This window comes from Orussus abietinus, unplaced genomic scaffold, assembly GCF_000612105.2.
Source record: "Orussus abietinus isolate OABI.00-Male unplaced genomic scaffold, Oabi_2.0 scaffold4, whole genome shotgun sequence".
Classification (NCBI taxonomy): domain Eukaryota; kingdom Metazoa; phylum Arthropoda; class Insecta; order Hymenoptera; family Orussidae; genus Orussus; species Orussus abietinus.
In genome coordinates, this window is record NW_019396014.1 from 1,668,351 (window position 1) to 1,694,432 (window position 26,082).

Below are 26,082 nucleotides of genomic sequence, written 5' to 3' on the forward strand. Positions count from 1 at the left end.
TATAAGTACTGTTTTATATCGGGAGCATGAATTTTCGATCTTCCTAAAATTTCTTAATTACAGATGTTAACGGCTTGCTTTTTTATCGATAGTAGCTGTTCTCCGCGGCCCGTGAAGTAGTTTAGTTTCTTGACGTAAGGTAGCGCTCAATTCTTAACTGAGAAAGAAGAATGCTTTTTATCGACCGTGAATGTTCTCGCAACTTTGTCGTTTCAGCAGAGATGAATTCAGTCTGCTCCTCTGTGCCGCCCAGCTTTCTGTGGTGATACGATTTTCAGATGACAATTTAAAAATGATTTCCCTCGCGTTAATTTTTCTAATTTTCTGCACATCGCCTGCAATCAATAACACGTGTGCCTTAGGTAAGTCGGGACCTAATTTTCAACAATTCTTCTCACTTTTTTTTTATTTAACTTCCGGAACTTTGTTGCCTCTCGAGAACATGCAACATTGGCTTTTATATATTTAAATTAAACTACTGATACTGGAAATTATATACTTTTCTATTTTAGATTCTCAGCGCATCGTTATTTTAATACTCAGTCAAGGAAATGCATTCCATGTTGCTCATGCAGAATTACTGAAAAAAGATGTAGAGAGACAAGCAATAGATATGGGAGTGGTAAATTAAATATATAGTAAAATTTATAAAGAAAAACTTATTTTCTAACATAGCACTTGTTTTTCACAATTCTTCTTCACCATACTTTCAGACGTCAGTTGAAGTTGTATTATCACATAAATTGAATATTAATGGGAGTTGGACGATAGGTCCATTGCTGCCTCACCTATCAAAGGAATATTCCGAATCTGAATGGTTCTTTTTCTGCCTAGAAAATACAGTAATTCGATTGCGACGCCTTTTACATTTGTTCACAACATTTAATACTTCACAGGTAAAATCCATAACTTTGTGTAGTAATAACGAGGACATATATGTGTGCCATTTATTATTCATATTATTTCGCAATTTGATTTAAATTCCTATTTGAATTTTAGAATCAATGGCTCAGCCATGCTCTTTATGACAAAGATCCTACAATTATTCACCACTTTGCAGAACAATCTAAGAAATTTAAGTATCCAAATGTTGCATCAGGATTTGCTATAACGGCACCACTTTTAAAAAGGTATGTTAAAAAAAATGTCATTTTTAATATTTTAATCTGTAATAATATTTACTTACATGAATTGAATTTAAACCATTCATATAAAAAGCTAATATCAATCAGTTTAGCAGAAAGAGTTTACAAAGGTGAAGGACCAAGTGGTGATTTTACCATAGATGTGTCTTATGAATTTGCAACCTTTGTCTTTGACGAAGGTCGAGGTGTACGTTTAAAGCACGTTCCTGAATTCTGTGTAGTTTCCAGTGAAGATTGTGCCACGTATCCACGATTTTTTCACCCATGCGTAAGTAATTATTTAACCTTATCTATTACAAATATGTGTAAAGTTCAGTAATCACTGAATGATAACCTGAATAACTAAAAAAAATACTTTGAACTAATATCCGAACCATATTATGGTTTAGAGTGAATCGATATCTCCAGAGAATGTCTTTATCGCTGTTAAAACCTGCCATAAGTACCACAATGATAGGATTCCAGTTATTCTCAGAACATGGGCTAAATATGCAAGTAATATAGGATTCTTCACCAATGAAGCAGGTGTGCATAAAGCTATTTCATGTGCAATTATTTCATGATGTTTAGTAGCAAGATTTAAAATTAATTAATTAATTTTAGTATAGATAAAAACCTATCCAATGCCTACATTGTACCAAACACCGATCACGGACATTGTGCAAAGTCGCATTCCATCTTAAGAATTGCCAATGATCTAATGCAGAAGAAGAGCTTTGACTGGTTAATTATTAGCGATGATGACACTATTTTCAGGTAAATCTCATCAAAATCTTATTGAAAGATTTTAGTTTCAAATGTATTCTCTGCCATAAATAATTTTCAACAATTTTATAAACTATTTCATTGTAGTGCACTTTGATTTAATGACTCCGAATGCATAATTGTTGCTTCCTTGGATTACAGCTTCTCAAGACTTCTACGTCTTCTAACATGTTATAATCCTTCAGAGGCTATAGCATTGGGTGAACGATACGGATTTCGAGTTTGGAATAATAATTACTTAACAGGAGGGTACGATTATTTAACTGGAGGAGCTGGATTGGCATTATCAGCGACATTGGTTCAACGGCTGGTTCAACCACAAATCTGTGATTGTCCTTCACCATCTACTCCAGATGATATGTATCTATTCGGAGCGTGTTTCCCTCGAGTTGGTGTACTACCTACTCATTCACCTTTATTTCACCAGGTATTCATAAAAATTATTTAATTTACTTATTATGGTTGTATTTTGTTACATCGCGTAAAATTAAATTTACCTGTCCGAGAATGCTATATTCCAGGCTAGACCCATTGACTATGCCACAGCATATCTTGCCTCGCAGGAACCAATCTCGTTTCACAAATTCTGGATGATCGATCCAGATAAAGTATATGAAGAATGGTTTGCTGAATCTGACAGGTCATTTTTTAGCAAAACAGCGCACATAGAATTGTGATCGAACATCCATTGATGTTTTTTAATCATTGCTTTTTTGTCAATTAATTTACAAGGACATCCTAATTATTTAAAAATTGTATTACATACACAAATGTTAACATTTAATTCTTCAATATTTTTTGTAAATATATTAAAATTATGTTCTAGCCGCAACCATATACAGTATGTACATATTAAGTATAAGTGGCTCTGTGATCCTTGCAAAATTTATAATCTCATATGAAAAACGCTTTTAAAGCCATCCTGTACTTAATACACAAAAAGTATCGAACAAGAGCTTATAAAATATATAAATTTTCAATGATAGGTCTTTGCTCATCCTGAAGGGGCCAGTTTGCTAAAGTTCTAGCAAATACTAGATTTAAGAAGTTCTGAATAATGTTCCTTATTTATATAGCCATCAATTAAAATAACATATTAACTACGCCTATTACTCAAGATTTGCCCTGCTTTAAATTAATGTAAGCAAGAGGAGGTTTCTAATGTGTGCAAAGCCAATAACAATAACAAAGTAATTAAAATCAAAAAGATCTTGTCGAATTCACAAAATCTTTCAGATTTTAGTTACTTTGTTGTTGGCTTTGCACACATTAGCAAGCTCTTCGTGATCCCATAATCCACTCAATTGTATCTTGATACGTCCATGGAAATTGTTACAAAAATATATTCTATTAACCACATCGCTCAAAATTACTGCAAAAATTATAGTGTCAAGTTGGCAAAATACAAATTACAATTTTGATTGCACTAACTCACGCCACCATGTAGGACGTTGAAAAGTTTCTTTATCTTTATAAAAACTTTTCTGGAGATGCTTATATACCTAGAAAGAAAAATTAACATTTATTAAAATAGGGACAATTAAAGTTAACCTTTAATCTATTGACATATGTAAGACCAATGGAAGGATAATAGTTACCTCCCCATCTGCCATTCCTAGCGGAGAATTTATAACAAAATCTGGGGGTGCAAGAACATCAACTAATGCGACTGCCTCGTTAACTAGATCTTTGCATAATGTCATAATTCCTTCCCGAAGAAACACGTCAAAATGACTATCAGATGTGACATAACCACCTGCGTATAAATCTCCTAGACTCTGCTCCACCACACATGCTGCGTGCAATAAGCATAACTTTGTAAGCACACGTTTCTCTTCAAGGTTCCACATTGAGCTTTGTAGACAGTTTATGAATTCTTTTATAAGTGCGTGCTGCGAAATATTTTAATAGATGTAAATATAAATTGCTATAAAATAAATAAAAGCATACCTTTTGTATACTATGTATAATTCAGTTTCAATGAAAATAATACCTTTCCATATACGAGTGTCAAAGTACGAGCAAAAAACATCTGTGAATCGTTCCTGACAGTGAATTCACTATGCCCACCTTTCTTAAGAATTTGTACGCGTTCATAAGTTTTTTTAACGTAATAACAAACCAGCCATTGGAGTATCTCGAGGAAATCTATAATAAATAAAATATAGGCTCAATTATGAATCTTTATAAATACATGACATTGTTGCTCACTTTCTAGTTTCATTGTCTGATGAATTGTAGTATGCTTAAATTTCAATCGAAGAATGCCCTCCGCATTTGTAAGGAAATCTGCGGATCCAAGAGGAGAGAGAACTGCTTTTCCATCTATAACATTCTGCCACTGATTTAGCAGCCAATTACTTGCTTGTTGAATCAATACATTATTCTCTCCTTCATATGTACAAGTGGCATCATGATCTGCTCTGATATCTCCCAATCTTGACACTAAAAACAATGCATATTTTGCAAAAGGAGGTTAGACGTTTGAAAGTTAAAATAATAATATCAATGGATTGATGTAAATATTTGTATACCATTGCTGTGTCAATCTTCACTTTGTCTACTTTGTAGGTTACTTACCTTTTAAATATCCATGCCCTGCACAAGCTTCTCTGCAATCTTGAATTGCATCTCTCGCCATCCACGAACAAAGAGGCTTAGTTGAGCAGGACAGGGCATGAATTTCGGTACCTTCATTGACAAGTGAATCCTTATTTTCACCAGTTAATAGTTTTACTTGGAAATTACAAGCTATCTTAAAAATGTTGTCAGAAAATATCTTCATGGCATAGACTGCTGCCAGGTGTGGGAATAACCTCCATTGCTGGATAAACATTTTTGTGAGTTATATTAAGTGTAGGTTTTAATAGGAGCGTTAATGGAATGTTAACATACCTGTGCTTGGTATTCGATCACTGACCACTCTTCCTCCTGTGAAGGGCCGAACTGTTTTCTGACGGCACAGTATCGGATTGCAATAATCATAGCCAGAGATGCATTCATAGTGCTTATTACTGTGATGTTAGAACGTCCCATTGACAAGGCACCTAAGGAAAGTCCTGTCGAACCCGAAAACAAAGCTTTTATTAAAAATCATTGATAACATATAGTATGTTAAGTTGTACTCTCTGGGAGTTCATAATAAATTAGAAATTCATTTCTTACCAAATCGTCTATTTTCACTCATGAACGATAAGTATTTTCCATCTTCTGTGACATCTGCCGTCTTATTTAACAAACATATTTTGGGTACTGAATACCTATTGAACAGTGCAAAGCCATTATCTACTCCCTTGAGACCAATCTTTTCTCCCATATCTCCAAGAGTAACACCATGGAACGGCAGCATAGTTTTTGGGTCACGAATAGGAACAATAAATGGATGAAGACCTCTATTTTTCCCATCGGGAGTGATTAAATTAGCAAAGAGTACAGCATGTGTTGCTGTTTTTCCTAAACAATTTAAAGAAAACTTTTAGTGGATACGAAGATTCCATAATTGTCGCTGAAGAATGCAGCTGTACCTAATCCTGCAGCCCAACATTTAGCTGCTTCAAAATCTGGAGTATGGAAAATAAAACTTTTGGTTTTCACATCATAGGTCGCCGTTGTTCTCATGGCTTTAACATTTGTGCCATGAGAAATCTCAGTCAGTGCAAAGGATCCAATATACTGAAGTAATAAAAACTGTATACTAATCCGTAATTTTCATAATGGTCTATTGCGGTTCATACTTACGTCACCATTGTACAAATGTTGAAAAATATCATTATGTTGATCGGTGCCTAAAGAAAACACTGCGTTGGGTACCATGCCATATGTTATACCAAACTTCACTACTAAAGCAGGATCGTAATAAAACAAATAATTGAATGCACTTCCTGCTTGCAATATCTGTAATCATAAAATCAGTCTGCGCATTAGAATCCATAAAATTAACCATAACTCTGCTAGCAAACTTACATAAACTGGTTTCTGTCTGTTAAATGCAGCAAGGAAAAAACAAAATGTTTCATTCAATATTCATCTTATTCTAGTGCCGTGCACGTTTAACAATACTTTAATAATTAGAAATAATTAATTTACCGAAAATTCGTTTTTTAAAACATCCATTTGTGCACTGCATCTTCTTCTTAATTCATCCAATGTTAATTTATGATTTGATTGTTGAAATAATGGGTTTTTTTCTATGTAAGTCCAAAGGTCCTTCTGAAAATCAAATTTCAAGTTATTAAAGAAGGTATGATATTAATTAATATTTCAAAAATATATTAAAGATATAACTTGATTCCTACCTGAAAACGAACAATGTCTTCTCCTTCTAGTTTCAGTTTCAAAGACTTCCAATTGAAAGTTGCACGTCTCCGATAACTGTCCAGTGGACCGTTTGGTAAATTATCTATTAAATTCTCTGCTACTGACTTCATCGTGGAAATAGTACGAACCCTTAAGAACTGAAATTAAGAATGATTTAAAGTTAATAATAGGACAAAATAAATCATTACAAACAACATTTAACTTAATATCAGCGAGATGGACATAACTTTACTTACAGATATTGCAACAAATTTAGTGGTACTTCACAACTAAAGAGAATTTTCAAATATCCATGAACAAATGTCAAATAATTAATAATTAACACTAATACCGTTATAAACTATCTGTAAACCAATCAGTACGACAGTTTTCTTCCTTCAGATTTTGCAATCTAAATGACCAGTATACCTTGGAAGTCAAAGGAATGCTAACTCTGCATTTTTGCGAAATAACTCTTTCGTCACAAGTATCAAAGTTTGAGCGTAACTTCTGAATAAAATAGAGTGAAAAGGACCCTAAGAGAAAATATTCATCACTACTGAATGCTTCGCATTAAATTCCTCAAAGAAAAAGAATATACGTATAATAAATTAATAAACAGCCCGTTAAGAACAACAAAATTAATCATTTTTCTTACATCATAAAGGAACAATAATATTCTTATTAACATCAGTTGGCAAGGTAGATCTGATAAAGTTTTTTATCTCATAATTATACTTGGAAGTTCTTGCCTTTCGACCATATATATCTAGATCTCGCATTGGACCTGCCACTCCCAATTTTTCAGTAAGCAGAATGGCTTTAACTGTGTGGTTGAGTCTTCGGGATACGTGGTACATTATTCGTTTACCCTTTCACTGCTATGCGAGGTCCAGATATTTATGGTCTAAGTCTTGTCAAATTTTATAGGCAACTTATTGTAACTGGAATACAATTTCCTTCTTAACTATATCAACTATATGTACCAGATAAGGAATCACCACTGTTTTGTCTTGAAAGCGTCAACAGCTCCAGTTAATGTATTTTAGTCTAATCGATGACATGTGATGGTTGAGACAAATCCGACGATAACAATTAACCATTAATACTATTCGTAGCACTCAACATACCACAAGACGTTTATATATTTCCTAACTCCAGCTTAAAAATGAACCTTATCGAATGGTAAAAATAATCCATTAAATATTGCAAACTGGCTGATTTCACTGCTTTAGGTTGCATATCATACATTGAAGCCGTCGTAATTTTTCAAAAATTTCAATTTTTATCAAAGCATTTGCATAACCTAACCTATACTGAACGGGCGATACCGTACATACACCTAGTGACCCCAAAATATGATTCCATGACTTAGCTTTTGTGTCAAAGTAACTTGCATTTAAAATTACCAGTTGCTGCGGAAAAACGCCTTTATCAGTTCACGTATCAACTATTAAGGAATCATTTTTACATGGTATATATTTTTTGATAATTTTCAGGATTAGAGTTCGCTCATTATACATTAGCCATTGTTAAGAGAAATTAATGATCTCATGTAACAAAGACATGCATTATTGTTGTGCAATAAAGAATGATTCTAAAGTATCACGTAAATATTTTTTCTTAATTTAAATTTGTTGTTTCTGTATAGATATAATACTATCTTGTATCGCATGTATGGTCTATTGTTAGGACAAACAGTTCATAATAAGTTGATAACATATTAACTAGACATGCCTGAAGCAGGAGGATTGCTGAGCTTTCTTGTAATTTATTATTTACCTTTGACATGGTTCAGTTCCATGGAAAGTAGCCACTAAATATTAAGCGGATCTTTGCAAGATTAGAGCATTGTCAGCCTGCTTTGGTAAGTTCAAAGAAACTGATCCGATTTGTGTTCATGTTGGCTCTGCCACTGCAAACTGAAGAATCGCTCAACATTATCTTCGGTTACTGCCAATCATGTTCCTTATCTTAATTCTTATTCACAACATTTTTGCTGTTAACGTAAGGTAAGAAATTATATTACGATTTTGGACTTCTATTAATATTCGGATTTAGTAGAAATCTCACAAAGTATTTCTTAAATGAATCAATCAGTGAATTAAAGTCTGATATTTACTGCGAAAATGCAAAAGAACCTTTTAAGGCTGTCATTCACGCTGTCATCGCAGAAATTGCAAACCATACCGAGTGTATGGTGTTTGTTTTGGATTCCTACTATAGTAAATCAATGGGTGATGCCTGGATGAAAGAGATCTACCTTTTACCTCTATATGTGGTATGAAAAATTATCTTCTACATCTTCGTTGCTTTCAGAAAAGTAATGACGTTCTACAGAGGACAACTTTCTTTTGCGTAGGTAGTCATTCGAGATAACGAAGACTTTTTTCCACCAAAAACTCGGCTCCAGAAGATTCTCAATGAGAGCAAGAAGGCTGGTTGCAATGCGTATGTCATTCTTGTAGCAAATGGATTACAAGTGTCTCGACTGTTGCAGTTTGCCGAAGGGTGAGTAAACTGAATATTTAAGAAATTGAAAAAAATACTGTATTAAATGCCATTGAAAGAACTTATAACATTATATAGGACCATACCTTTTAATTATAAAATACTTAATAATACTGAAGACCATTTAATACATTATTAGGAAACAGTTGTAAATTTTTTAGAGATCGGCTACTTAATGCTCAAGGATATTTTCTATTTTTGGACGACTCCCGATTATTCCATTCTGGAATGCACTACCTATGGAATCGACTGGTTAATGCTGTTTTCTTACGCCGATTCAATGTTTATAAACGTAGATCTGGAGAACAGCCTGTTAAAGAGAGATTGGACTTGAATGTGCTGCACTATCCTGCCCATGGAAGAAAGACCCTGCCAACCACCCACATTGACACCTGGCACCATGGTAAATTTCGTTACGGCAGAAATCATTTCCCTGATAAGACTAGAGATCTTCGAGGGAAATTGTTGAGGTATTTTAAGAACTTATACCAATAGGCCAAAAATCTCGTTTACCTGCAAAGGATAGAATTTTCAGAGTTGCTGTGTTCGAACATGTGCCTGCTGTCACTAAGCAAGCTAGACAATTTTTTCAAGGTGAGAACAACAACATCCAAGAAACTCCCAACAGTTCTGAAGCACTGGGAATAGAATTTGAAGTGTGTACCTTACATTTTTTTCAATACATGTTCATGTATACTTACATAAAATTGCGTAGAAGAAATTTAAAGTAGATAATGAAGTGAAAATAAAATCATATTTGTTATTGGTTTCAGATTTTGAGAGTAATTGCCAAAGTAATGAATTTTAAAGCTTCGCTGTACACTCCACCTAATGTCGATAAGGAAAGGTGGGGTTCACCAGGTCCGAACGATACTTACACTGGACTTCTTGGAGAAGCTGTGGCCAGTAGAGCTGCATTCTTTCTTGGTGATCTCCACTACACCCTCCGTCATTACAGACTCCTCGACTTGTCATTACCATACAACACCGAGTGCCTTACTTTTTTAACACCTGAATCTTTGATGGACAACTCATGGAAGCTTCTCATTGCTCCTTTCAAGTATTTCTGCCTATAATACATTACTTCTACATTAAGTGTCTATCATTTCTCTCCTCAGAATAATCTCTAAATATTAACCAAACGTCACTATATTTTTCCTACACTAGATTATACACATGGATCGCTGTAATCCTGACTCTCTTGTCGGGTGGGATCATCTTCCACTTGTTCTCACTATCCTACGAGAGATATATAATTCATTTTAAGAGAATGAAAACAAGTTTAGAAAAAAATCTAGAAAACTTTGAGGTTCCAAAAAGTGCCAAAACTGGAAAGCAGAGCATCAAGTCACCGGCTTCTTTCATTTCCGATGATAAAAAGGGTTTGTACCTCTTTACGGAGCTACAGAACAGTATTCTATACACTTACAGCATGCTTCTCTTGGTTTCGCTGCCTCGATTGCCTAATGCCTGGGCTTTGCGAGTCTTTATAGGCTGGTGGTGGTTGTACAGCATATTGGTTGTTGTATCATATCGTGCAAGCATGACTGCAGTACTTGCTAATTCTGTCGATAGGTAATATCATTAAATATTTAATGTTATAATGGCTGCTAAAATTTTGTATGGTATTTTTAGGATAACCATTGATACAATTGTGCAACTGGCCAAAAGTCCCATAGCTGTTGGGGGGTGGGGAGAAGATAAAAAGGAACTGTTTTTGACATCGAACGATGTATATGCCCAAAAAGTTGGCAGTAAATTCGAGCTTGTAACCGATGAGGAGGAAGCATTGTCAAGAGTTGCCAATGGAACGTTTGGCTATTACGAAAATATTTACCATCTGAAACAGGCCCGTACAAAGAGGCAAATTTTAAATGATGAGCAGAAAAAAAATGCTTCGTCTAGAAATGAAGCACACCACTTGGACCGAATCTTGCATATAATGCAAGAATGCGTCGTACATATGCCAATATCGGTTGGCTTGGATAAACATTCTCCATTAAAGCCACGTGTTGATAAACTGGTAATTGATATCTGTAAACCAACAATGTTAAAACATATAAGTTTTGAATATTGTCATCCAATGTAGGTCTAGTAGAATTAAATGCATTAAATACATTTAACATTTTTAATCATTTTTTTTATAGATACAAAGAATGGTCGAAACAGGTCTCATTCAAAAGTGGCTAAACGAAGTTCTGCAATCGTCTAAAACAGAAGAGACTCAAGAAGGGACAGAAACGCAAAAAATGCTCGTAGACCTTCAGAATCTGTATATAGGTTTTGTCATCCTTGCGGTAGGTTACTTTTTCAGTTTGTTCGCCCTAATTAGTGAATTGCTGCATTGGAAGTATATCGTCCAAAAAAATCCCACATTTGATAAATACTACCTTGATGTGTTCTATAAGAAGCAATGAATACCCATTATAAAGTAAGAACTATCAATGATCTAAACTTACATGTACTTCAGGAGGTGAAACGAACAATCGCATTCAGCATTCCAATCGGCTTACTCGTTTCATTCTTTAATGTACAATGCATTCATTAAGTTACAGACTACCACATTACATGATTTTGGCACTTGCTCTATTGTTACATTCTTACTTCCTTATTATATATACATTCGTGATATAACAAGTAAATTTGAGAACCATGCTCTCCCGTGACTTCAGATTACGTAACAAACAATTTACCACAATGGAAAAACAATAAGTAAAGTTAACGTGAATTACAAATGATCACTCACACCATCAATTTACATTAAACTAAATGTAACTCCAGGTCCTTCAAAATACTACAGTAAAATTGTTAAGTTAATCGAAGAGACAAGTTCATTCTTAAACATGTCTGCCCGTTTATTGTCTCTCTGACGTTTAATATGTAGAAAATGAATATTTCCACAGCCAATCGTCTATGTTCACGATTTGTGCGCGTTAAGTGCATTACTTATCATCCTTAGAACGATGTCATACATGCCCGATCAAAAAACTTCATAACGATAAGGAAACTTTAAACTTCATGCTGACCGCTTACTCAAGTATCAAAAAATGAACAGCACATAACCACCAAATTCATCGTAACATTAAATATTTAAACGGTAGTAACGTCACTGGTTTCAAAGCCCACTACCGGCACGTCTATCAACAATTGGAACTTCCATTCAAGCGTCCATTGTACATTAATTCTAAGTATTTCATAAGCATTAATAAACTGACAAGTAAATTATAAAGTGGTAATGAAGCAATCAGCCCATTACCTATTCAAGTTAAACTTAAATTCGACGCAATAGAATTACAAATGTCACTTCCATTTAAGTCGTTGATGCCATTTGGCCTAAGTCTTCCCAAGGCCCTAGAATACAGTAGACGAATAAAATACGTATACATATACGACTCCCATACTTCTAGAGTCCAAATCTCAACACTTTCGCATTTCTTGATTACAATAATTTATAATACAAATAATCATTATCGTACCGTATATACAGACACGAAGTCGAAGTAAGGTAAACTCGTTTATGCCTAATCGCTGAAAGTTTCGCGTAAACTTTACAAGTGCGTCATAATCGAACCATCGAGAGCTTAGACGTTGAATCTTCGTATTTACAATAAATGTACTTATACATGTATATATATGCATATATCAAGTTTCCATTTCACCTATAATAATTACCCTGTGTCCTACACGGTAGTATCATGAAACGCAAGCACATATTTTTCTTGACATTACGATACAATAATTACAGCATCGGTAAGTGCTAGCTAAGTTAGGTCTGCAACGTAGTACTGCATAGACACATAACATCGGGTGATTGCAGGAAGTTCAGTACTCACTCACAGGAAACTCCAATTACAATTTTTACCTTTCTTAGCATTTCCCTGACCGACACACGAAACTCTATAGAGATATCTTGCGGAAGGACGAAACCTACTTTCGAAACTGACATAGAAAATTTGTGAAACATCAGTGCGATATGTATAGACATCTCGAATGTGTATGTTGTAACAAAAGTCGAGTTCACTTTCAAGGGTCTTCAAAGTGCAACAAAATCTGCGCGACTGCGAAGTGCTGGTATATTATCACATAATAGGTTGGCCTTAATCTTTTACAAAGTCTTCGGAATAATAATCATGATTGTCCATAGGAATGTGATATGAATTTGAATCTTGGCTCTCCTAACAATTAACCTTTTGCATCCATATATCTTTAACTAACCAGATTGTTGGCACATTGGTGATATCTGAATGCAAAGAGTTAAAGAGGTTACTAGCATCGACTACAAAATCATTTAACTTTGCCATGCCCATTGCTGCGCAAGTTACATTCTCTTATTATAGGCTGTTAAAGATTTCTACTTGTGGGAGAGATGTACTAAATGATGAATCAACATTTAGTATTATGAAAAGTTTGTGTCCTAAACAGATTAATACTTCTATCTCTTTTTCCATAATTTCTTAAATTAAAATCTGGGTCATAGTATTTTTTTAGGCTTTCTCCGAAACTAAAGCTGTTTTGTGAATAAACTTACAATGTTGTAAAAACAAATGGCAGTGGTTCTTCCGCTTCTCCCTTTCAGTAGTATGTCAAGAAATGAGTATAAATGATATTAATATGAACAATGTGTTAATTATTATAGAGTGAAACACAATAGTTTAACTGACGAAAATTTGAGCTTTATTGAGATTCTAAATGTGAAAATGTGATTTTTGGTTGCGTTACCTGAATGTGTATCTTTTCTGTAATTCGGTTAATACCTGGTAAATACAATTACCAGAATATATAAATGCTCGTGGTCTTTATGGAAATGTGTATTCCTGCACATAAAAATCCGCAGAAAACTGCAAATGCCACATTTGTACGACTTAACGAAAAGCTGGAAGGTCTGCTGTTCTAAGCATTATAAGTAATTTTTCTACAGGCAATTACAGACTTTAGTTTCCAAATACTGCTCAAAAGTAGTAATGATACTTCAAGCATTTAATGTAAAATAATTCGATCCATCATAGAAAGGGGACTTCGAGCCATTCTCACATTTGATAACAATTTTTGGCACAAACTCAACATACATACACATTCTTCTGATAACATTCACTTGTCACAGTAACAATTATTTTGGGTCCTCTAAAATCACGTTAATGATTTAAGTAATGAGAATAAAAAAAGTCTGAACATTAAATTTTGTAGAATTACACGTACCTGTAAACCTTCATCCAGGTTTCACATAACTTCACTATGACGAAATGGTCCCCTCCAAACTACCTTGTTTTTACTCAATTGTGAATGATGTATCAAGGATCTATTTATCAACCTTCAATACGAGGTTTGGAGTGGCATCAAAGTAGTGATTTCATTGGCACAAGATTCATACATGCCATTACTTGATATTTGCCCTGGTTTTGAGGGATCGGACCATACTGAGGATTGCTGGATGGGAAGAAGTAAGGAGAGCAAGAGAGGGTCAGTTGGTATTTTGTTTGTTGGAGCGAAGACGTGCCAGACCCGATCGCTCACCCTCTTCCTCATCAGAGGTACAGGGTGGACCACCTCCGACTGCTCCACGTGAAGATGTAGCTTGCATAAGTTCCTGATCAGGACCATTCCGATGCTCGTACAGAAGAATGTTTAATGTCTCCTCGTAAATGCGAGCCTCTGGAAACTCAACCTGAAATCCATATCAATGACAAAGTACATTACAATGAGTTAATAATAATTACAATTCATTGATATAAAAATCGCTTTACCTTAGTATGTTTCTTATCTGTGGTATACACGATCGAGTGGCAGCATACCTCTGCTACCTTCCGACCATGACCATAGAACGTCCAACAACAGATCTCACTTGAACCAATGACATCTTTAATGAACAACACTCTACCGCTGAATCTAAGTGACATCTTATCAAAGAGTTCGATGTTTTTCAATAGATTGTCATCGGATGTACTGAAAATGTTAGAAGTCTTTTATGTTTTATTCTTATTAATTTTGTAATTAAACTCAATGTTTTTATACATAGAAATATATCAAATTATATAAGAGTAATATGAATTTTACCTTGTGTAGGAATATTTGTTATTATGCCTATTAATGAGCAATTTTACAACAGGCTTCATAGTATTGCTAATAAGCAACTGTTCCTCCCGCTGTGACGTTATCAGAGGAACGCGGCAAATGGGTTCTGCTTCCCGCTCCTTCTTGAGCAGAGCTTGCTCGCATGATTCCGCTAACTCACTGATACAATAGTACTTTGCCTCGGCCAACAGTTCTGCCATTTCTTTGGCACTCTCAGGTAGGGGAACAGACCCGTCTCTTAAGAAGTTCAAAATTGTTCCAAAATGTTTTCCACAGCGATCTATTAGTATCCAACCTGAAACGAACCAAACACAATCGTGTTAATCTTATTCCAATTCAACATAAATATATTTGCCAGTACTTCTTTACGTAATTGATTTAAAAAAATACAACACGTATAAATTTTTTCTTAATGTTCTGATTACTCGTAGAACCTATATCCGGCTTCCAATGTTTTTGCTGTTTCTACAGGTACACGATCATATGCATACGAGGAAATAAAGGTTCCAGAAAAGCTTCTGGAGACAGTGTCTCGTAACGCCTTACCTTCCGAATCCGTCAGAACCTCCATCCTACCACTGAACATGGCACGCAGCATAGTGTCATGCTTTCGCAGTGTCCCTATAGTCGTGTAGTGCAGAGACCCTCCAATGTTCAACTTGACGTACTCTGATGGATACTTAATGACCGTCTTGTGATCGCCCGACATGACGAAGACGTTTATCAAGAACGCCTCCGCGTCCGACGACGAGCGCGGCGATGACGGTGAGGACGAGATATCGATTTTGTCGAGTGTCAAACTCAACATTTAATACACGAGCAACGGAGACGTTGCGACGGGTACACGCGAATTTCGGGCTGCCACCGTGCGAACACTGATGCGAGCCACGGCTCTTAGCTAGGTTAGATTAGTTACCGACATCTCCGGCGTGTCCTCGGGACAAAAAACGGCACTCAACGTTGACCTCAACGAGCTACTCGAAAGGCATACGGTACATATGTACATCGTGCCCTACTCCATATTGTCGAGGGACTCGGGAATGATTGGAGCAACAAGGTGAACGCGCAAGCGTGTTCTTGTCACATCATGTGTTCCGAAATACTGCGGAGTTCAAGTGCGTTCCGTAACGCAGCATCAGGTAACCTACACCCACGGTTGCTATAAAAATGGTTCACGTAGGAATCGGAAACTCGATAGATTTTATTCCTTTTTATGTTAAACGAAGTAGCTCAATAATACAATTTTAAAGAGATCTACAAATGAATACTAGATTTAACTGCATAAGATTCTGTACAACTGTGTGGTAAATAAATTCTTTCGTGTTGTTCATTCTCTGCGTAGGTGAGTACTCTATGCCGAGGTTATCACTGCTCCTTGAATAAAATGGCCACAACCACAAACAAGATAGTGACTAACTAACCTACATAACTATCTAAGAATCAAGACGCACATCTTGGCATAGAAAAATGGTCGACTCTTTATCAAAGTACGGACTTTATATCGACGATCTCTGTAAAATTTGCGTCTTGGAGCCCGAGGTTGCCAATCAAACTAACAAATTGAAAGATGAATGTCAAAATTTTGTATCAAGTAAGTCAGCGATAACGCATACCCATAGACGTGACGTTCGTGTTAGAGGTTCCGAAAACTGTTCGCTTTCTTTATTAAGGCGATTCTTCACTTATATGTAATTGATGGTTCGATAATTTCATAAGATACTCACTTCTTTTTTCTGCCTTCTGCCGAGTTATTATTCTTGTGTACAGTAATTTCTGTTCGTCAACGTTCGTTCGAAATGAATGCGACGTATATATGTATACATTTGTCCGTTGATATTTCGCTGCGCCATCTGTCCGGGCAATGTGAAACTACTCCAAAAATCAAATACGTTTACGGTAAATTTACATATAAATATAGTAGATAAAACGGTATATATTGCCCAACTATATCGATGGATGCACTACATTAGTAACTGGATGCGTTGTTTTTTCCGTCTCATGTTTTTTTTTTTTACTATCCTTTTTAATGTTGTTTAAAAATAGGTCAATAATTTCATGGATTCGTTTCTTGGCATCTTTTAATATTTATGATTCATAAGATTTTATTTAAAAAAAAAAAGGATATAACTTATTTCAGAAACTTGAACCATACTGCTTTTATTCATTCTTGAAATGTTTTGACTCGAAACGATTTAATATGACTTTGGAATATTTCTAAGAAAAGTGTTAATACTGGATTCTTGTAGAAATCAGCGACTTTCAGAAGAACTCTGAAGAGTTTATTCAACTTATCGATGGCTTGGCGAATGAGGTAGAAAAGGAAAGAATGCGCACCATTGGAGCTCGAAATCTATTACGATCTATTACAAAGCAGAGGGATGCTCAAAAACAACAAATACAGGTCTTTAATGAATTTATATAAATAAGTCCTCGATGCTGACATGTTCGTTAGTTTGACAATTAAAAATGATTTCAGGCCTTAATTATTGAGAAGTCAATGGAACTTGAGCGTTTAAGGATACAATTTGATTCGTTGAAGAAAATAGAACTAGAGCAGTTGGAAACGATTGAGCATTTAACAACTAATTAAGAAAACACGATTTATGCTAAGCATAAAAAGAGGATATATCATTTAAGGCCATAAAAGATTTGATAAAAGGCAGAAGCAGTCAAATATAATGAAATATAAATGGTAGAGCCTTGTTACTAATGGACAACTACGGTGCATAATATCAAAGATTTAAAAAGTCTAAATAAGCAGAGCTCGAAAAAAACCTAACAGGTCTGCAGAACCGAGTACAGTAATTATATGGAAAATAGAGCATTTCGCATGGTGGCGTTTCGAGTGATACATGTATTATTAAACATTATTAAACAGGATAGATATTGTACATAAACTTATGACAGAATTTGCAGATAAAAATTGAAGAGGTTCTAAGTCGCAGGAACCCTCTGCAACGGAAATAATGTACATCACTCCGAAAATCGCTGACCCCTGAACTCGAAAGGCACATCAGTTTAAACTGTCTGATATATATGATATTCCATTTTGAAGGCTCGATTATCTCGATAGCCAAGTGTATTTACACTAATCACTTAATTTCTCTCGTACTTCAATGATATTCATGTTTTCAAAAATGTCAAGAACAAATGTCTTCAAATTTAGTTATAAAAGCAGGGATTATATGGAAAGTTGTTCTGAACCACAGTAAAATTATTTTTATCTTCAATTCAACATAAATAATTTACTTTTTTCTTATAAAACGGATTTTAATTAACTGCGTATTTTTTTTTCTCTAGAGGGAGTCGCTAAGAACTACCATTGTCTAGATTTACAAAATTTTTAACCAGCATAAACATTTTTATTATCATTTGAAATGGCTAAATAATTGTCACCTTGTACTGCTGGGAGTTTACACTCGATGTAATAGTTCTGTCAGTGCACACTGATATCGCTTGGCTGTTTCTCACGGTTTTGAACAAATACCAGATAAGTAATAAAGTAAAAACGTGTACATAAGAGGACAAATTCGGAAGAATATAATCGACAACTGACTTTCTTGATACAGTACTCTCAAAAGGTCCCATTTGTATCGTTATAATGTATACGTATGTATGTATGTATGTATGTACATTGATAGGATTTCTAGTAAGCTATTTCTATTAATCATGTTCTTTCTTTCAACCGTTTTTGGACGAATTTTGCCTTTCTTTTTTTCTTCTTCTTCATGTATAGCGATCATCAACGCGGCTCGGAGGATTTACAAATAAATACAATCCTTAATCACGTCTCTACAGGGAGCCATTAAAAGTATATAATTCGATAGAAATTTACATATTCGTCACGAGTCGTCAATATCAAGAATAGGTGACAGCGTCGTTGGATAGCGACTCAACCACCTAATCGCGATCAAAATCTCCGCTGCGCTTTTATCATTTAGATCAGTTTATAAAAATGATGGGAACAATTAAGCGAGCAGCCGTTTTCTGTCATTATTCACTGTGTCGCAGTCGTGTACTCTGGCCGACACGAGCGCAGTAACCGGGGCTTCAAAAATAAACTTTATTTAGTAAAAATAAGAAGAGACGTGTTGAATTACAAATGTAAGACCTACTGTCTTAGGTCCTAGTTCTATAAATATATACAATGACGTACCTATTACACCTGTAACCTAAGGATTTAAGGGAGTATACCTTGTAAATGTAAGTGGAGCAGATGGGACAATGTCTAAGAGAATTTTTTTTACTTCTTTTTTGTTATCGTTAAACATTCCCAGCGTATCGAAGAGGCTGTCCGATGCACTGTCGACAGTAAGACCTGCCATGGATTTAACACACAGTAAGAGTTCGCTGTGTGGCACCACGATGACAGAGTTCTTTATAAACTCTCTGCAATTTTTATCGAACTCGCGTGAATTAGGCTTCGACAGCTTATTTATTAATATGTTTTAACAGATGTTTTGAATTGAACTCGAAGAAATACTTATTGCATGAATACTTCCACCTGCATCTCTTTAAACTCGCTGTCATGCAGCTGTGATGTAGACTTTGGTGCACTTTGCAGCTGAATGTTCAATGGAGCGGGCAGAAGTTTGCTAACTACCAAAGAGAGTAAAGCTTTACCAACATATCTAAATCCCTTTGTAGTTGTGTAACAAATCGTGCATTTGAGTAGAAAGTTAAAATTCTTCATTGAACTATAAAACTAATGAACAAGGGATATAAACTACAGAATGGTATTATCAGGTGTGAATGATGTCATCGCTCCATGTGCTCCAATCGGTCAGTCTGTCATCAATAGCCAAAGCTAACACATCATACTTCGTGTGTTAACTGCGCGTCGATTGTAAGATCACTACAGCCGACTCGTCTGCGCGTGGGGCTCAATTTTACAGAATTACACCATCTTGCATAAATTTACATTCACTGTTTCTTTTCTTCCAGTTCCCTAGTGATTCGTGGAAATCAGTTCGTACAGTGTGTCACTCCTTTGTTCTTCAGACTGCTTCAATTTTAGGACGTTTGCTATCCTCAACGATTGCCTCTTCCGAGAAAGAGTTGTTTCCTTTTGTAGCATCATTGGGTGAGACCGCCCTCTTCTTAGCTTTGGAGGGTTCTACATCATTGCAAGTTGGGTTACTTGGCTTGATCGATTTGAACTGGACTATGACTGCTGTCATGTTATCGCAGCCGGTTCCATCCCCTAGCGTATTCGGAGCAAGGCAGAGATCGAAGAGCTGCAATAAATTATTCATTGAAATAATTCTTACGATTTAAATCTTATTTACCGAGCAAAACTATTTGCTGTATTAAGTGAAGCAGTCTATGATTTTTGCAATTTATGTTACATGTTGTACATACCTCTTCACAGATCTTCGAGATTTTCGAGTGACCTAGTGATAGCCGTGCACGTACAAACTGTATGACATCTTGACTCGACATAAAGTTCCAAATGCCATCACACGCCAGAATCATAAACTCATCTCGCTCTGGCTCAAGAGTAATGTGCCTGATGTCAGGTAAAGCAGAGATCATCTGTTCCGGTGCAGGTAATTCGGTATTTTGTTTATAAGCGTGGTCTCCGAGAGCTCTTGATAAGTTGAGACCACCGTTCACTCTGCCATCAGCTGTGACTTTACCACCAGCTTTTACAATACGTTGTATTTCTGGTTGATCTTCTGGTTTGTGATCCAAACTGAGCTCAAGAGCTTGACCATCTCGACAGAGAACACATCGCGAATCCCCAGCATTGGCAACATAAAGATCCTTTCCTTTAAGCACTGCAACAACTGCTGTACATCCACTGTCAGATCCTGGCTGTGATAAATTGAAATATATCAATTATTCAATAAATGTACTTCCTGCTATGTATTTTGTATGTATAAACAGCTTACTTCCTCCATCATATCTATTATAAAGTCATTCTGATTGTCATCATCGTCATCATCATCTTCATCTTCGTCATCATCGTTGCTATCATTCTCATCTTCGACATCCTCTGTATCGTCATCATCGTCGTCATCGCTGAAACAAAACATTAATAAGCAATCGAAGCATGCAAAAATTGAAGCCGAATTTAAAAGCACAAATTGTTACCTTTCTTCAACACCGTCAAAAGTTTCATCGGTCTCCTCGCTGTCATCGTCTTCCTCCACTTCTGGCTTAAGGGGTCTCGCAGGTTCCCCGTCATCATCATCGGAACTGTCATCCTTCTTCCGTTTTGATGTACGACTTCTAAATGTTTCCAGGTCTTCCCATTTCCTTCCCTTGCTGCTACTGATTCGTTCGTGCTGTCCTGCTTCTCCATTTTCTAAAGGTATGCAGGAGCTGCTCGACACATTATCACCACCACTTTTGCTGCTGTCGGCATCTCGGAAACTCTGCTTCGAACCTTCACCATTTGTCTCCGCTGTCATGCTGGGCCTTGCTGTTGTAATTTCACCAGGTGACACTTTGTCGCGCACATCCTCTGAACTATCGGGCATGTCTGCAGACTTTGCCGGCACTGTGTCCACCATAGAGTCCACTGGCTGTGAAGCGTGTACAATGTCACCATTACTGGTCGTCGAATCTAACACTTGTTCAGCTTCGCTACTTCCAATGCACTCCTGTTGCTTAGATTCCTCAGCAACAGATCGAGAGGAACCGCATGGCTGACTCGAACTGCTGACATCTGCTTCGTTCGTGTTCCAAGAGGTTGATGAAGAGGAAGAGGAACAGCTGGCACCACTGGAGGATATTGCCTTGTCTCTGGTTCTCCTTCCACGTAAGTACGGGCTCGTTGTACATACACGTTTACCTCCGCACTTCTCTCCTTTAAGTGCCTTAATGCTAGGATTTGTCCCTTCTGACTGATACTTCGCCATGACCTGCTCCAATGGCATCGTTGCCTCCATACATAAATTACTAACGTTTTCCTCTTCATCTATACATAATACGGTACATCAGAAAAATATTAAATGCTTTCATATAGAATTGAGGAAATAAAGAGAAATTAATATATTAATAGCTAATATAGAAAGCGAGACACAAGTACACTAAAAGTTAACGAGGAATATAAAATATATGTATGAAAAGAATTTACCAGATTTTGTGGAATTCTCTTTGTCACCGTCCGCATTGGTCGTGCCAGCAATCTCCTTTAGAATACTGACAACTTCTGGTTTAGCCAAGGTGGCATCAAATCCCAAAAATGCATCTATTAATGCCTGTTTGATGTCTCCTGTCTTATACGCCTCGGTGTTCTTTATAAACTCTGGTAGTTTGTCAGCAGAATACTGAGCCACTTCGTGTCCTCCATGACCGTCGTATACAGCAAACAGGGAGACACTCTCGTCAAACTCGATACAACAATTGTGTGCATCCTAGGAGTCATTAAACAAAACATTTTCAATTAGGTATCAAATGGCCACAAAATAAATTTGTGCTAATTGAAACGATCCACCTCTTAAAGCCGTACTAATTTATACTATTAGAATTTATCAATTTTCATTTCATCCTAGCACGAAAGCCTCCATCTTTCAGACAAAACTTTCTTTCCATACAGAGCTGCCCTGATTGATACAGCCATGTTTATTTATCAGAAGCTCAGCCAAAAGTATCATAAGACACCTCAGTAATGCATAACATAGCCGTTAGGCGTTTTTGCCCAAAAATCGTGGATTTTTCAATCTGACGCTGCTTTTAGCTCGAGTTAACGCTCCGAGGAAAGCGGTATCGTCATAGAAATCGCTTTACATCCGTCACAGTCGAGCTCGCTCGAGCTTCGCCCAAGTGCCTCGAAGTGGTCGCGTTTTACGAATTTTGCGGTTTCGCGTGTAGCAATGATTTCGATGTGTTGTGATACATAGAAAACTCGAGAATCACGTGTGGAGATGCGGAAGAAAGGTCGAGCTCGCTCGGTCGTGCCGGCATCGGGATGCAGGTCGCAGGTAACGGTGCACGTATGCGCCGATGAATGCGGCGGCTTACCTCTTGGTTGACTCTCCAGCCCTGCATGGAGCTCGCGCCGAAGGCGACGTTCTCGCCCGACCCGTCGCTCGAGACCTTCTCCGTAACCGGCTCCGACAAGTAGGCGCCCATTTTTCCAATGAGCCGAGAGTGACACGTTGCTCGACTAGCGGCTCGATGATTATCCCGAAATTCGCGGTAAAATCCCAGAATCGCGAGCGCGGTGCACGGTCGTTAACTGGCCCCCATGACCGGTTCGGTTTTCTGTTTTCGAGCCGAGCCTAGCGACATCTATCGGGACAACTGTACTTAGCACTCGCCAGGTGGCGTCTTGTAAGTTCCACCATATTGGTTTTCTAGGGAACTATGGAGAGCGCTTGCAGTCCACCTACTGGCTCTATTCCGTGTTCATTTAAAGTGTGGAATAGTTTCAGCGCGTGAACGCTAGGCGACAGAGAATCTTTGACAACCTCGAAATATGAGTTACAGGTACCCTTCGCTACCTGCTGTTATTTTCGGGGGTAATTTTTTTCCTGTAATTTTACCGGCAGAGCGCTCGATCGTCCGTCAAAGTCCGTCACGTGACGTTTTTCGATATCACCTTGGCTCAAAATATCACCAAAATTTCTTGTCGTTTAATCTTAAGGTAATACATTTTATGCTTTTCTATTTACCATTTAAAGTTAATTGCAGTCTTTCTTGATCTCAAATATGTATTCATTTTTATTGTTAGAATGCAACGGTTGTGAATATTACCAAAGATTGTAGTAAAGTATCTATTATTTTCATAAAGGTATTTTTAGCGGTCAGTCATTGAAAATTGTTAAGGATTTTTCAAAATGACTTTTATATTAAGGGAATATATTGCTACGTTTACCAAATGATATTTTTTGCATTTTTGCAGATAAGCACCTTGATAATGGCAAACTACATTGCCAAAAAATTAATTGGTTTTAAGCATGTCTTTTCTTTGTTACATCCACACATTCTGGCATCGTTACAAGTCTGCAATTATGCTGATACTGTACGTGCAGTTTGTGACAATGGTCCGATCAGCGTTTTAAAAGAAAAAGTATCTAAAGGTGAATTGATGACTGACGAGCATCAAGTCAAAATAACTACGGAGTTACAAAGGGTATACAATGACTTGTGTGGTTACGAACCAGAAAAGCCAAATTTTCTCAACAAATGGATAGGAAAAAGCAAGAAAAAGAGAAAAGTACCGCAAGGGCTCTACCTTTATGGAGCGGTTGGTGGAGGTAAAACAATGTTGATGGACCTTTTCTATAATTGCTGTCAGGTATCTCAGTTAACATCTCTGCCGTATTGCACATGGGGAGCCAGCTGCAACGAGCCAATTTCTTCATTTCGTTAAATATATTTACTACTCTAAGAAAAAAAATGTAGGTTTGACTAGAAAAATATGAACATTTTCTGCAATTATTAGTTTATAGTTTTAATACATCATTTTAATTTAAGTTCGCGATGAGACATTTAAAATTACATTTGTGTTGACTTTTTTTCTTTACATTTTAAAAAAAGCATGAATTGGGAACAGTGGTTTTTAGAAGTAAAATAAGTAACATGGCTTTCCATATGCATTACATTCTGCACTGTTTCCTCTAGACCAACAAAATTGAAATATTGTCCTAAATCTTAACTGATATTTTCAGATTTCATATAAGAGGCGAGTTCACTTCAACTCCTTTATGCTAGACGTACACAGTAAAATTCATGAGGTAAAAAAGACGATTGTGAGAAACAACAGCGATAAACTGCAACCATTTGATCCAATCCCTCCAGTTGCTTCAGCCATCACTGCGGAAGCTTGGTTGCTTTGTTTTGATGAATTTCAGGTGCTGTCATTCATTTAACTTAGTGACTTAAGAATGACTTGTAGTCATTCTTGATTTAAAGTTGTTTATGTTTTCTTAAATCAAATGAAAATATCCTAGGTAACCGATGTTGCTGATGCCATGATTTTAAAACGACTCTTCACTGAACTATTTGATCTCGGTGTAATTGTAGTGGCTACTAGTAACAGGGCTCCAGATGATTTATACAAGAATGGTTTACAAAGAGGAAATTTCCTTCCATTCATTCAAGTCCTGAAGGATCGCTGTGTCGTTACTTCATTAGACTCTGGGATTGATTATAGACTGAAAGGAAATTCAGGTCAACATAGGAGTTACTTTATGTAAGTTTCTACTGAATGAACATTGAATATTTACTGAAAATTTTAAAAATTCAAAGAAAAGGCCAAGACCCAGATGATGCCGTGGATAAGATATTTAAATACTTATGTTCAATGGAGAATGATGTACCAAGATCACGAATTATATCAATTAAAGGGCGGAATGTCACGTTTGAGAAAACTTGCGGGCGAGTTATCGATACAACATTTAAAGAATTATGTGACAGGGTAATGTCTTATTCTCTTATGCAAGAGTATCATTTCCTTTATAATTAGAAATAAAACTTAATCTTGGTATAAATCTAATAACAAAATTCCATATTCCAGCCTCTTGGAGCTAGTGATTATTTGGAACTATCTCAAATTTTTCATACTGTTATTATAAGAGATATTCCACAATTAAATCTTAAGCTCAAGTCACAAGCTAGACGATTCATCACCCTTATAGATACACTTTACGATAACAGGGTAAATTATAAGGATTTTATTGTTAGTAATTATTTATAATGCGTAAAAAATTGATAATTAGTAGTACCATTTTAGGTTCGGTTGGTGATTTCTGCTGATGCACCGCATACAGAATTATTTGTTGCTGAAGGTGATTCTGAGTATACAGATGAAAAACGAATGTTAATGGATGATTTAAAAATTTCCCATGGATCTGTAAGTAATGAAAAAATATATATATATTGCATCTGTGATTTATTAGTTTATATTAAATTTTACGACGTCCATAAATTCCAGTGATGCCCTATACTATTTTTATGATCCAAACCTAGATTATTGTAACAAATGTTATATGTTTGATTTAACCACATTTTTTAGGACAATCATAAGTCGAATATTTTCACTGGAGAGGAAGAATTATTCGCTTTTGACAGAACAATCTCCAGGCTTTCAGAAATGCAGATGAGAGATTATTGGGAGCAGTGGGAGCGGCACAGATAATGTTAATGCCTGCTAGAAGGAATCATCGTCTGGCTAGGCACAATTACAGAGTAGAATCAAGTCATGTCAGCTAGTACAAACATTATTGCTACCTTATGTAACTTATACCAAATGTTTATAATAATTTATTTAATTATTACAAACTTATAATAGATTTTAGAAATATACAACAGTGATCCTACGTGTTTTTTAATTGAAAAAATC

At 36.2% G+C, this 26,082-nt stretch overlaps 7 protein-coding genes across 18 annotated transcripts; 4 read left to right on the forward strand and 3 right to left on the reverse strand.

The window, feature by feature from the left end:
• Nucleotides 1-231: 231 nt before the first annotated feature.
• Nucleotides 232-2,620, forward strand: LOC105695617 (beta-1,3-glucosyltransferase). Its single transcript, XM_012417352.2, has 9 exons — nt 232-362; nt 513-622; nt 714-896; nt 1,000-1,130; nt 1,233-1,413; nt 1,535-1,670; nt 1,754-1,901; nt 2,052-2,337; nt 2,432-2,620. The coding sequence occupies exons 1-9, from the start codon at nt 293-295 to the stop codon at nt 2,585-2,587; spliced, it is 1,401 nt and encodes a 466-aa protein (XP_012272775.1). The 5' UTR covers nt 232-292; the 3' UTR covers nt 2,588-2,620.
• Nucleotides 2,621-3,058: 438 nt separating this feature from the next.
• Nucleotides 3,059-8,103, reverse strand: LOC105695615 (peroxisomal acyl-coenzyme A oxidase 3). Of its 7 annotated transcripts, XM_012417349.2 has the most exons (13): nt 7,208-7,980; nt 6,559-6,742; nt 6,206-6,364; nt 5,997-6,119; nt 5,649-5,804; nt 5,435-5,582; nt 5,076-5,363; nt 4,806-4,969; nt 4,491-4,734; nt 4,122-4,355; nt 3,904-4,058; nt 3,509-3,802; nt 3,059-3,412 (listed from the first exon to the last, which is right to left on the reverse strand). In XM_012417349.2, the coding sequence occupies exons 3-13, from the start codon at nt 6,335-6,337 to the stop codon at nt 3,320-3,322; spliced, it is 2,031 nt and encodes a 676-aa protein (XP_012272772.1). In that variant the 5' UTR covers nt 6,338-6,364; nt 6,559-6,742; nt 7,208-7,980; the 3' UTR covers nt 3,059-3,319. The 7 variants fall into 7 exon arrangements, with proteins under 7 accessions (XP_012272772.1, XP_012272767.1, XP_012272769.1 ...); XM_012417344.2 differs by lacking the exons at nt 6,559-6,742; nt 7,208-7,980 and adding an exon at nt 7,989-8,103; XM_012417346.2 differs by lacking the exon at nt 6,559-6,742 and having other exon boundaries at nt 7,337-7,980.
• A 262-nt stretch (nt 8,104-8,365) lies between these two features.
• On the forward strand, nt 8,366-13,660 carry LOC105695620 (ionotropic receptor 21a-like). Of its 4 annotated transcripts, none has more exons than XM_023434629.1 (8): nt 8,366-8,487; nt 8,569-8,717; nt 8,879-9,187; nt 9,253-9,373; nt 9,491-9,777; nt 9,885-10,292; nt 10,353-10,740; nt 10,865-13,660. In XM_023434629.1, the coding sequence occupies exons 1-8, from the start codon at nt 8,404-8,406 to the stop codon at nt 11,132-11,134; spliced, it is 2,016 nt and encodes a 671-aa protein (XP_023290397.1). In that variant the 5' UTR covers nt 8,366-8,403; the 3' UTR covers nt 11,135-13,660. The 4 variants fall into 4 exon arrangements, with proteins under 4 accessions (XP_023290397.1, XP_023290398.1, XP_023290399.1 ...); XM_023434630.1 differs by having other exon boundaries at nt 9,014-9,187; XM_023434631.1 differs by having other exon boundaries at nt 8,411-8,487; nt 8,573-8,717.
• Nucleotides 11,227-15,793, reverse strand: LOC105695618 (BTB/POZ domain-containing adapter for CUL3-mediated RhoA degradation protein 3). Of its 2 annotated transcripts, XR_001103652.2 has the most exons (5): nt 15,333-15,793; nt 14,769-15,081; nt 14,459-14,657; nt 13,914-14,379; nt 11,227-13,838 (listed from the first exon to the last, which is right to left on the reverse strand). XR_001103652.2 is itself a non-coding variant. In XM_012417354.2 (4 exons), exons 1-4 carry the CDS (start codon nt 15,592-15,594, stop codon nt 14,176-14,178), a joined length of 978 nt encoding a protein of 325 aa, XP_012272777.1. In that variant the 5' UTR covers nt 15,595-15,793; the 3' UTR covers nt 11,227-14,175. The 2 variants fall into 2 exon arrangements, 1 of the variants encoding a protein (XP_012272777.1); XM_012417354.2 differs by having other exon boundaries at nt 11,227-14,379.
• Nucleotides 15,794-15,863: 70 nt separating this feature from the next.
• LOC105695619 (intraflagellar transport protein 20 homolog) lies at nt 15,864-18,948 on the forward strand. 2 transcript variants are annotated; one of them, XM_012417355.1, is made up of 4 exons: nt 15,864-15,925; nt 16,129-16,377; nt 17,033-17,187; nt 17,263-18,948. In XM_012417355.1, exons 2-4 carry the CDS (start codon nt 16,254-16,256, stop codon nt 17,374-17,376), a joined length of 393 nt encoding a protein of 130 aa, XP_012272778.1. In that variant the 5' UTR covers nt 15,864-15,925; nt 16,129-16,253; the 3' UTR covers nt 17,377-18,948. The 2 variants fall into 2 exon arrangements, with proteins under 2 accessions (XP_012272778.1, XP_012272779.1); XM_012417356.1 differs by lacking the exons at nt 15,864-15,925; nt 16,129-16,377 and adding an exon at nt 16,512-16,682.
• Nucleotides 18,836-22,997, reverse strand: LOC105695616 (probable protein phosphatase CG10417). The gene is made up of 6 exons (XM_012417351.2): nt 22,758-22,997; nt 21,871-22,150; nt 20,883-21,711; nt 20,681-20,810; nt 20,148-20,603; nt 18,836-20,023 (listed from the first exon to the last, which is right to left on the reverse strand). The coding sequence occupies exons 1-6, from the start codon at nt 22,866-22,868 to the stop codon at nt 19,784-19,786; spliced, it is 2,046 nt and encodes a 681-aa protein (XP_012272774.1). The 5' UTR covers nt 22,869-22,997; the 3' UTR covers nt 18,836-19,783.
• A 160-nt stretch (nt 22,998-23,157) lies between these two features.
• On the forward strand, nt 23,158-26,059 carry LOC105695580 (putative ATPase N2B). Its single transcript, XM_012417271.2, has 8 exons — nt 23,158-23,382; nt 23,641-24,036; nt 24,410-24,592; nt 24,692-24,933; nt 24,990-25,158; nt 25,258-25,398; nt 25,474-25,593; nt 25,756-26,059. Exons 1-8 carry the CDS (start codon nt 23,215-23,217, stop codon nt 25,876-25,878), a joined length of 1,542 nt encoding a protein of 513 aa, XP_012272694.1. The 5' UTR covers nt 23,158-23,214; the 3' UTR covers nt 25,879-26,059.
• The last annotated feature ends 23 nt before the right edge of the window (nt 26,060-26,082 follow it).